Source organism: Danio rerio, chromosome 2, assembly GCF_052040795.2.
Source record: "Danio rerio strain M-AB ecotype USA chromosome 2, GRCz13ab, whole genome shotgun sequence".
In the NCBI taxonomy this organism is placed as follows: Eukaryota; Metazoa; Chordata; class Actinopteri; order Cypriniformes; family Danionidae; genus Danio; species Danio rerio.
Window position 1 is genome coordinate 62,393,341 of NC_141022.1, and position 11,465 is coordinate 62,404,805.

An 11,465-nucleotide genomic window follows, 5' to 3' on the forward strand; every position below is an offset into this window, starting at 1 on the left:
TGCCATGAAGGATTTAAGCACTGAAGGCAAAAAGGAGGTCCAACCCGGTACTAGTAAGGTGAGTGTATATTCCCCTAATGGTCAGATTATGCGATGTATAAATCAGTTGTTTAAGTTTGAGGTCCACATTTATACATGACAAACAAAAAGTTTTACCAATGAAGCCAAACAAGAAGCTGAAAACACAATTAGTGTAATTGATAATGAAATATGGAGGCCAATATACAGTTAAATTGCCTCATAATGTATTTTAAATAAGTATTTACATATGATTAGATAAACAATATAAATCTACTATTAAGACAGGAGAACTGTGTACAAAATCAAGCAAAAAAAAAAAAAATACGAAACTGATTTAACTTTTCAAAGTTTCAAACAGTTTTTATTTTTATTTTTACAGTGTTTATGCTCTTTATATATCTGTAAATATGACAGTATTTTATAGGGAAATGGCTAAATATAATATTGCATGAAGCTCTTGGGCTGTGAACACATTATATTTCTGCTCAATAAACATAAATCTGCACATAATGTTGATCAATTTGAAGAGTGAAATGATTTTGTTGTTCTAGAGGATTTAAAGAAAATCCACTGATTAAAGCACATTGAGTGTTTAGTCTGTCATTTTGCTCTTTATTTGTTCATCAGATCAAATAATCACAGTGTTTTGATTCGTGTGTTGTGTTTATGACTCACTTCATGAGAGAAAATAATAGTACTTTGGACTCAACATTGATAATAAAGTGCTCTTTACAGTCTATAATAAAGTCTGGACTCCTCTGGGCTTTCAATAATAATTAATTAATCACTAAATTAAATTTTACAACTTTGCAAATACATCTTTCATTGCAAACTTATTCCCAAAAATAATTCTCTTTTCTTCAGATCCTAGTTGGTAAAATATGAACAAAACCCATCTTCCACCCTCGGAGGGGAACGAAGCGCATAATTAAATGCACCTCCAAAACACAGCAAAACAGGAAGCATCAGCAGCACCATTTTAATATCTGAAAGTTTCATTCTGTCCTTTAACTGCCAAATTTTTCTTTTGAGCTTTATTTTCATGCTCTTCAGCTTCTCCAGAAATGCTTAAATCTGCTCAGTGTTAGCCGAGTTCTCCTGCTCCTTCATGTCCGCCTGATGAACCCTGCGCCTAAAGCGTCTCATTTCTCTCTCGGTTTCTTGACACTTTTCATTCAGCTTCTAGATTTCTTTCTTCAGCTTTCTCATTTGTTTAGCCACTTCAGCTACTTTTCTCTCTGCATTATCTGTGTAACCTCACTGCTGAAGTGACGGTTTTCATTCTGGATCATCAGTTCATCCACTTTCTGAAGGAGTCGTGTCACTTGTTCTCGGTTTTCAGGGTTTAGTTTTTGAAAATGATCAATGCATTTTCCCACATAGTGACTATGTGTGTCAACAGAAGCCCAGAGTGGATAAAAACAACCCAACAGCACACAAGGGTTAAGAAAAGACTAAAGGAGCATAACTGTGATTTTTAAATGAGGACTCTGCATGGTTTTCACATGTGACTGGATCATTGGATGGTGCATTGGGTCATCGATGCCACTCTAGCAGCGCCAGCCATGGCGGCTCCAATGGATTTTAAAGCAAAACCTGCATTTACAAAAGCTCCTGAACCCAACAATTTGGCCAAAATCTGGGCCGCCAATCCGGCTTCAGCCACCGGAGCCGCAGGGAACAGAAACGGCAAGAGTGCAGGAGCATATCCAGCTCCAACACCCATCAAAAACAGAGAGAGCATCACCAGAATCTTCCTGTGTTTCTCTGAATTGTCCTGCTGCTCTTCTTCTCCCCCCAGCCTCTTCTGCTCCTCCTCCAGGACCCAGATCTCAATATTCCTCCTTTCTTCTTCTTGTCTTCTGTCTCTCTCCTCCTCCTCAATTCTTTCTCTCTCCTGAAATCCTCTCATGTGCTGCTGCTCATTCCACAGATTCACCCTGAGCTGCTGTATTTTCTGTTCTTCCTTCTTTATATCCGCCTCAATCTGCTTGATCTTGTCTTGTATACATTTCCTTCTCCTCCTAGTTTTTTGTCTCTCTTTATTTAGTGATGCAGTGAATGCAGCCCAGCGATTATCAGCCATTCTCCTCACCTCCTCCTTCATTTTCTGCACTCTCTCCTCTATAATCCTCTGAGCCTGCTGCATTATCTGTGTAACCTCACTGCTGAAGTGACGGTTTTCATTCTGGATCATCAGTTCATCCACTTTCTGAAGGAGTCGTGTCACTTGTTCTCGGTTTTCAAGGTTTTTGTTGTTGAAGGCCACGAAACGGCTTCCGAATTTCTCCACGAGCTCCTGTATCTTCTGCTTTTGATTCATTATGAACTCTTGAATGGATCCTCCATTAAGTCTGTCAGCGTGTGTGAATATGAGGATGGTGTATCGGCTGATGTCTTCATTAAACATCTCCAGGATCTTCTGTACGGTTCGCTGCTGCTCTTCTGTGTATCTGTCTATCGGTATAACCAGAAGAAACGCATGAGGACCAGGAGAACTCAAAGATAGGCAGCTGATCACTTCATGTTGAACCTGTTCTTCTGTTAAATCGGTGTCGAAGAACCCCGGTGTGTCCACCAGCAGCAGGTTTCGTCCTTCAGTGCTTGTGTTTTCTCTCTGACACTCTTTAGTGACTGAACTCATGCTCAGATCATCATTGAAGCGTTTCTCTCCCAGGATTGTGTTCCCGGTTGCGCTTTTCCCTGCGCCGGTTTTTCCCAGCAGAACCAGACGCAGAACATTCTGTGAACAAGCACCTTCATTACCCTCATTATTGTCAGTTCTCTCAGCTGAGATCCTGTTTGACCGCCGGCGACTATTTCCTCCTGAGAAAAATAAAGTCAATCAGCAATCATTATTTAGTTCACCACACATGAATAAACACAATAGTAATATGTAGTAGATACTGTAGTGTTCATAAATCACTCTAGTAAAGTGTGTACTATATATTATAGTATGTACTACAACACTTTGTTAATGAGTGCTCCAGCATACTGTAGAATTAACTATAGTGAACTGATAAACTGTAATAAATACTGTAGTATACATTAGCTTTACTACAGTAAACTGTGGTGTATTTTAATATACCCTATCTTTGTAGAACACTGCAAAGCAGGGGTTCTCAATCTTGGTCCTGGAGGTCCTGCAGATTTGAGCTCCAACCCCAATCAGACACACCTGGACTAAACCAGCTCTAGAAACATTCTGGCAGGTGTGTTGAGGCAAGTTGGAGCTCAAATCTGCAGGACACCGGACCTCCAGGATTGAGTTTGAGAACCCCTGCTATACAGTACAGACCGTTTGTTTACATTGCTGCAGCTGCTGTTACCATAGCAACTGTAGAATCACCACAGCAGATTAATTCCAGTGCTTTACTATATACAAACACTACAGTCAAGCAGTGTGTGGTTCATATATATAAGAATAACAGCACAGATTTACCCTCAAACACACTTCATCCAGAATTTATCCAAATAAACATATTAAAGCATATAAAATATATAAAACATATAATTTGTCAATGAATACAAAAATAATATAAAAGTAATGTGAATAATGTGATGAGCCTACCTTCGTTGCTCATTTTTCCTCGGTCTGTCAGGTGTGTTTGTACTGTAACCTGTTTGTGGACTGGTTTATGATGGGCTGGACTTACTGAACACAATAAAATCACTGTTGTCCAGATACACGGCTGAACTCAACCCAGGAAAAACCTGAATATCAATATTATTCAAACAAGACTATTATTAGCCGTACTGACTCCGCCATCTGAAGCCAAACTCGAATGAACTGCTGTAAATGTGGAAACACCTGATTATCTTCATTAAATCATGTGCTTCTGCAGAAGAAAGATCTCATGTTACACACGAGTTAAACTGTCAGAAAGAGTCACTAGTAAAGAATTGAAAGCAGGAAAGGCGGTATAAAAGGAAGTCAGTGGTGAAACATTATAAATGTTGCCAGATTGGGTGGTTTTGATGTGATCAGGTTGTGTCGTCATTTTGCTGTTGTGGTTGCTTTTGCTTCTGTTTGGTGTCGGTCGCTAACATGGTCACTGCTTGTATTGTATGTACTGTAGCAGTCAGTTGTCGAAAGTCTAAATTCTGACTGAAGTAAATGTAAATTATTAATCAACTATGTTGGCGGGTTTTGGACAGTTTTTGGGTGTGAAACTTTCAACTATATCTGGCAACACTGTTTAATATCCAAACTGACAAGGCAAGAACTAAAAGCAAGCAGCGTAATGACAATAAAGTTGAATCTAATCTGATCTAATCTAATTTAAGTTATTTGCTCAGGGTTAACCATGGCATGCTTCCAAGGCTTATACCACAGTGTCGGTAGACGTCTTCCTGACAATTATTAAAAAAGTTCTGTGAAATTTGGATGAGAAACACAGGTGAAACTATTTCTGCAGCATAAATGTATTTTTTATTATAGTCGATATTTTTTTATTTAAAATAATCTGTAAAAATGTGCATGGAAAATCTTATATTGTTGTGATCACCGCCTTCTAGGCTAAAAGATGAAGCCATTTTAAAAGATGTAAACCACACAGTGACTGCTGGCCAGTTTTGAGGAAAACATGACACAGCAGGGTTAGTTGTTACAGGGTGTTACAATTAGGCCACAAACTGTTGGACACCATTTAAACCAACCAATTTTAGTAGTAGAAATCAACCAACGCAAACAAGCCTACTACTACAACAGAGGGGCGAAAGATCTTAGACCTCTGCAGGAGGGAGAACAAGTAAGAGTCCAGTTGGACACAAAACGTAAAGCACACTGGACACCGGCAAAGGTGGAAAGAATGACCAATAACCGATCATACACTGTCAAGCTGGAAAATGGAACTGTTGTACGGAGAAATCGGAAACATCTAAGGACTGTGCCTGGAAGACCACAGAGAGCAGACACAGGGAATACTGTCAAGCTTGCTCAGACTAATCATCCAGATGAGGGACATACAAAGGCAGTTCCAGAGACACGCATTACACGCACACACCATACAGACACCAGCAACAGTGTTGTGATAACTAGAAGTGGCAGAATAGTTAAAAGACCAACACACTTGAGAGATTTTGTTTAAACATCTGTCATTGTTTTATGACACTGAAGCGAAATTAAGAGCATGCAGTGTTATGCTGTTGTGCACATGTTGTAATGTTATGTTGTAATGTTATGTTGTTCCTTGCATACAGTGCACATAATACTGTATATAAATAAATAAAAAAAAAAAGGAAAGATGTTACAATATGTTATGTATATAGACAGCAGGATGGGAGGATATGACAGACCATGTATGGTTTGTAGTGTATGACGTCATTGCTATGCGCATGCATGTGAAGTAAAGGAAGTACAGTGAAACCTGCGTGTCTGAGATTCATTGATATATAGAGTGATAGTTGACAATTAGAGTAAACTAAGCATAAACAAATACCTTGGTTCGACATGTTTTGCAGTTTGTCTTCTCAGAACTGCTTTCTCTCTCTCTCTCTCTCTCTCTCTCTCTCTCTCTCTCTCTCTCTCTCACTCTGTGTGTGTGTGTGTGAGAGAGATAGAAGGGGAGTGAGATGGAGTGTGTGTGACACCTCTGTTTCTGCACCGTTATTTTGTGAAGGGCTGGACATCTTGACTTCAACAGAAACGAAACTGGCCACAGGCCTGAAGGATGACGCTCCAGTCAAGAATGCTCTACAAGAACAACACTGACACAGCCTAGTGGACTCCTGTTGATTGGTTGTGCAGAATTTCAGATCACACAAGACACATATAACATATAACGTAACATATAACTTATTATAAAATTATAACTCAATAAGCATGTTAATGAGGGTCTGTTTATAATTAAAGTGTTTACAACACAGCATCAACGCCACAGCCTACCTGAGTATTGCTGCTGACCATGTCCATCCCTTTATGAGCACAGTGTCTCCATCTTCTGATGGCTACTTCCAGCAGGATAACGCAGCATGTCATAAAGCTCAATCATCTCAGACTGGTTTCTTGAACATGACGATGAGTTCACTGTACTCAAATGGCCTCCACAGTCACCAGAGCTCAATCCAATAGAGCAGCTTTGGGATGTGGTGGAACGGGAGATTGGCATCATGGATGTGCAGCCGACAAATCTGCAGCAACTGTGTGATGTTTTCATGTCAATATGGAGCAAAATTGGATTTGACTTGTTGAACCTATGCCATGAAGGATTTAAGCACTGAAGGCAAAAAGGGGGTCCAACCTGGTAGTGGTAAGGTGTACCTAATAAAGTGGCCGGTGAGTGTATGTTGCCCTTAATGGTCAGATTATGCGATGTATAAATCAGTTGTTTAAGTTTGAGGTCCACATTTATACATGACAAACAAAAGGTTTAACCATAGAAGTTAAACAAGAAGCTGAAATTAAATTACCTTATAGTGAATTTTAAATAAGTGTTTACATATGATTAGATAAACAATATAAATCTACTACTAAGACAGGAGAACTGTGTACAAAATCAAGCAAAAAAACAAAACAAAACTTTGATTTAACTTAACAATTTAAGGCAGCATCAGTTTTTATTTTTACAGTGTTTATGCTCTTTATATATCTGTAAATATGACAGTATTTTATAAGGATATGGCTAAATATAATATTGCATGAAGCTCTTGGGCTGTGAACACACTATATTTCTGCTCTATAAACATAAATCTGCACATAATGTTGATCAATTTGAAGAGTGAAATGATTTTGTTGTTCTGAAGGATTTAAAGAAAATCCACTGGTTAAAGCACATTGAGTGTTTAGTCTGTCATTTTGCTCTTTATTTGTTTATTTGTTCTTCAGATCAAATAATCACAGTGTTTTAATTCGTGTGTTTGGTTTATGACTCACATCATGAGAGAAAATAATAGTACTTTGGACTCAACATTGATAATAAAGTGCTCTTTACAGTCTATAATAAAGTCTGGACTCCTCTGGGCTTTCAATAATAATTATTTAATCACTAAATTAAATTTTACAACTTTGCAAATACATCTTTCATTGCAAACTTATTCCCAAAAATAATTCTCTTTTCTTCAGATCCCAGTTGGTAAAATATGAACAAAACCCATCTTCCACCCTCGGAGGGGAACGAAGCACATAATAAAATGCACCTCCAAAACACAGCAAAACAGGAAGCATCAGCAGCATCATGTTAATATCTGAAAGTTTCATTCTGTCCTTTAACTGCCAAATTTTTCTTTTGAGCTTTATTTTCCTGCTCTTCAGCTTCTCCAGAAATGCTTTAATCAGCTCAATGTTTGCCGAGTTCTCCTGCTCCTTCATCTCCGCCTGATGAACCCTGCGCTTAAAGCGTCTCATTTCTCTCTCGGTTTCTTGACACTTTTCATTCAGCTTCTTGATTTCTTTCTTCAGCTTCCTCACTTGTTTAACCATCGCAGCGTCTCCTCTCTCCTCTCTCTGCATTATCTGTGTAACCTCACTGCTGAAGTGACGGTTTTCATTCTGGATCATCAGTTCATCCACTTTCTGAAGGAGTCGTGTCACTTGTTCTCGGTTTTCAGAGTTTTTGTTGTTGAAAGCCACGAAACGGCTTCCGAATTTCTCCACGAGCTCTTGTATCTTCTGCTTTTGATTCATTATGAACTCTTGAATGGATCCTCCATTAAGTCTGTCAGCGTGTGTGAATATGAGGATGGTGTATCGGCTGATGTCTTCATTAAACATCTCCAGAATCATTTCTGCAATGCGTTCTTGTTCATCGGTGTATCTCTCTATCGGTATAACCAGAAGAAACGCATGAGGACCAGGAGAACTCAGAGATAGGCACTGTTGTATTTTCTCAATGGTTTTATCCGTTTCTGTAAAATCCGGTGTGTCCACCAGCAGCAGGTTTCGTCCTTCAGTGCTTGTGTTTTCTCTCTGACACTCTTTAGTGACTGAACTCATGCTCAGATCATCATTGAAGCGTTTCTCTCCCAGGATTGTGTTCCCGGTTGCGCTTTTCCCTGCGCCGGTTTTTCCCAGCAGAACCAGACGCAGAACATTCTGTGAACAAGCACCTTCATTACCCTCATTATTGTCAGTTCTCTCAGCTGAGATCCTGTTTGACCGCCGGCGACTATTTCCTCCTGAGAAAAATAAAGTCAATCAGCAATCATTATTTAGTTCACCACACATGAATAAACACTATAGTAATATCTAGTAGATACTGTAGTGTTCATGACCATAAAAGTAAAGTGCATACTATATAGTAAATATCACAACTGTTTCTTAACAAAGGCTTCAGCATCTTGTAGTATTACCTTTAGTGAATTGATAAACTGTAATAAATACTGTACTTTACTTTCGCTTTACTACAGTAAACTGTGGTGTACTGTTGTTTCATATACCCTATTTAGAGAACATTACAGTATTGATCATTAGTTTACATTACTGTAACTGCTGTTACCATATTCACTATAGAATCACCACAGCAGATTAATTCCAGTGCTTTACTATATTATGATTCATAAACACTACAGTCAGGCCGAATGTAGTTCTTATAACAATAACAGCACAGATTTACCCTCAAACACAGGTGCACTTTATCAAGGCTTTATCCCAAACAAACATATTAAAGCATATAGACCAATGACCATGTTTGTAAACATTCAGGATGCGCGCGCAGGGAGGTGGCAGAAAGCAACCGGGAGCCCTAGCATTTACAGCGAGGGAATGACATCAGATGCGGTGCAGAGTTTGTTGTTGTCTTAGAAGTAAGATATATTACTTACATATTATATATATTATTTACATAATGCTTACAGCATGTTATAACAGCTCGTCGCCCAGTGACAAGCACAGTGATTCAGCAAAATTAATGTTAAAGTGAGCGGCGTTCATCTGACAGCTCCATTTGCGATAGCACCCACCCAATGAATATTGGATAAGACGAAGTGACCGAGCATCCAGCCCCAAATATACAATCTCAAGCTCCGAGTGATTTTACAAGAGAGAAGTTAAAGCTCTACAAGTCTTTGGATGCCAACAATGTTGTTCTTTGAGGTCATGTGCAATAAATATTGCTCCATGATGACCAGATTCAAGAGCTAAACACCGAGATTCCACCTAGCCAAAGACAAGGAAACAAGACGGAGCTAACGTTATACAAGGCCTGGGTAATTAATCACCAACACACAAAACGACTGCATTCTGACAGTGAACTTCACCTATACGGCAGGGTATGTGAACCTACACATAAAGGTAAAGTTGGTTTTATATTCGCACATTCAGACTTTCTCCTTAATAATATAATTTCATAAAAATATTATTTGCACACTCTAAATAGAAAAATCATATTAGCAGCAGCCAATGACTATCAAAGTACAATATGTCCACAGTCAAATAAACAGTGCTAATGTTGTTTTCAAGTCACACTTGCAGCTTATTTCAGACCGAATATTCAAAGTGTCGTGGTAAACAATATAGGGAGTTTGTCACAAGTTGTCACTGAATGAATGTGTGAATATAAAACTAAGTTTACCTTAATAAACGTACCTTTCACGTTTCATTCTTAGCATTCAGTGTCAGCAGTTTAATTCACCATATGTAACTGTTTTTGCTGAAATCATTTCTGCAATCAAAAACGAGTGATGAGTCTGATCCAGCATAGCGTGAACTGACCTGATATAACATGACAACTGCAGAGTCCAGCATTTCCAATTAGTTCCACACTTCATTTAGCTCCCATTTAGCCAAAGACGTCTGCAGTCGGTATTAAAGCAGTGTGTGGTGTATGGTAAAAGTTAAGTTTTCTAATTTTGGACTCGAATTCGGCATCCTACCGCAAAACACGACATCTTTCCCATTGCAGCCTGTCTGTTTTTTGCAACCGGGGACTTGTGTGACGTCATGTGTGACGTAGGTTGGTAATTGGTATATAAAACATATAATTTGTCAATGAATACAAAAATAATATAAAAATAATGTGAATAATGTGATGAGTCTACCTTCGTTGCTCATGTTTCCTCGGTCTGTCAGGTGTGTTTGCACTGTAACCTGTTCGTGGACTGGTTTATGATGGGCTGGACCTACTGAACACAATAAAATCCCTGTTGTCCAGATACACGGCTGAACTCAACCCAGGAAAACAATACAAATAAAAAACAAACAGAATCTGGGAAAGTAAACAAAATGATTATGAACAATTAGTAGTGTAAAGTAAATGACAAATACTCAAATTAACTGAGTAGTTATTTCAGGAATTGTACTTTACTAAGTAGTTTTATAAATGTGTACTTTTACTTTCACTTTAGTACGTTTACTGCAGTATCAGTACTTTTACTCCACTATTAACCTTCAACCTGCAGTCACGACTGTATTTTTTCTTGTCTATGAAGATTAGAGAAATCAGTCTTGTGATTCTTGTCCAATTAAATCGCACACAGAAGGTAAATCACATCATAATAAACTTCCTCAAGACTTGAAGGATTTATAATTGCAGCAAACTGTTTAAAAAGCATTTTAAGTGTCCAAAAAGAAGTCCAAAATCTTCACACACATTGACCCAGAGACTGTTTAGATGCAGGTCACTGATGAGAAGATGACGGCTGTTTACTGCATGATGACAAAAATGGCCCTAAACATCCAGCAGGCACAAGATGTCGACATGATGTCAGATTGACGTTGTACCCAACATTGTGGGGATGTTGCATTTTGTTTGGAAATAAAAATCAGGTTTATGACAGAACTCAGCGCTCCGGCCGACGTCAATGTCCAATGTCCAACCTACACTCTCAGAAATAAAGGTATCAATCTGTTAATGGGGTGCTACCATTTTGAAAGGTACAAATTTGTACCTAAAAGGTCCATATTAATACCTCAAGGGTACATATTACTACCTAAAAAGAACAAAAGTGCTCCTCCTAAAATTTTTAGCTACTAATATATACTTTTGAGGTACCAATATGGACCCTTTATGAACAAATGTGTACCTTTTGAAAAGGTACCCCCCCCCCCCCCCCAGTGACAGCTCATGTACCTTTATTTCTGAGTGTATAAGCAACCAAATATCAACGTCTAATGATGTTACAGCTTGACGTTGTGTATATGTCACCACTAAGACGTCTATCAGATGTTGAAATTTAGTTGCCATACCTGACGAATAAATGTCAGTATTTGACGTCAATATGACGTTGGTTTGGAGGCGTCACGTGGTGCAGCGAGTAGCACGATCGCTCACAACAAAAAGGTTGTTGATTCGAGCCCCGGTTTGATGCCCTGTGGTATTTTAATGTATTTCGAAAGTTATTACTATAAATCTGTCTGCTATTTCTGTGGTGATTTGCATTGGTTTACATTGTGCGTTCCTGAGCGTGCATGAAGTTGGCATAGAACAACGCACATTCTCACGTTCATTTCATCGTTAGTAAATCCAAACGTGAGTGATTCTGAGCGTGAAATCTGGCGTAGGCAAAGT

At 38.7% G+C, this 11,465-nt stretch overlaps 3 protein-coding genes across 7 annotated transcripts in view; all 3 read right to left on the reverse strand.

The window, feature by feature from the left end:
• Positions 1 to 11,465, reverse strand: part of lingo3b (leucine rich repeat and Ig domain containing 3b) — a 644,601-nt gene that overhangs the window by 601,426 nt on the left and 31,710 nt on the right. The gene's annotated exons all lie outside the window — the stretch shown is intronic.
• Positions 355 to 4,262, reverse strand: LOC147846598 (GTPase IMAP family member 4). 3 transcript variants are annotated; one of them, XM_087241727.1, is made up of 3 exons: positions 3,593 to 3,960; positions 2,138 to 2,847; positions 355 to 1,259 (listed from the first exon to the last, which is right to left on the reverse strand). In XM_087241727.1, the coding sequence occupies exons 1-3, from the start codon at positions 3,603 to 3,605 to the stop codon at positions 1,248 to 1,250; spliced, it is 735 nt and encodes a 244-aa protein (XP_087097853.1). In that variant the 5' UTR covers positions 3,606 to 3,960; the 3' UTR covers positions 355 to 1,247. The 3 variants fall into 3 exon arrangements, with proteins under 3 accessions (XP_087097853.1, XP_087097852.1, XP_087097851.1); XM_087241726.1 differs by lacking the exon at positions 355 to 1,259 and having other exon boundaries at positions 1,306 to 3,164; positions 3,278 to 4,262; XM_087241725.1 differs by lacking the exon at positions 355 to 1,259 and having other exon boundaries at positions 1,312 to 2,847; positions 3,593 to 3,739.
• LOC100002591 (GTPase IMAP family member 9) lies at positions 6,577 to 10,163 on the reverse strand. 2 transcript variants are annotated; one of them, XM_087241756.1, is made up of 2 exons: positions 9,997 to 10,163; positions 6,577 to 8,136 (listed from the first exon to the last, which is right to left on the reverse strand). In XM_087241756.1, the coding sequence occupies exons 1-2, from the start codon at positions 10,007 to 10,009 to the stop codon at positions 7,043 to 7,045; spliced, it is 1,107 nt and encodes a 368-aa protein (XP_087097882.1). In that variant the 5' UTR covers positions 10,010 to 10,163; the 3' UTR covers positions 6,577 to 7,042. The 2 variants fall into 2 exon arrangements, with proteins under 2 accessions (XP_087097882.1, XP_087097883.1); XM_087241757.1 differs by having other exon boundaries at positions 9,671 to 10,025.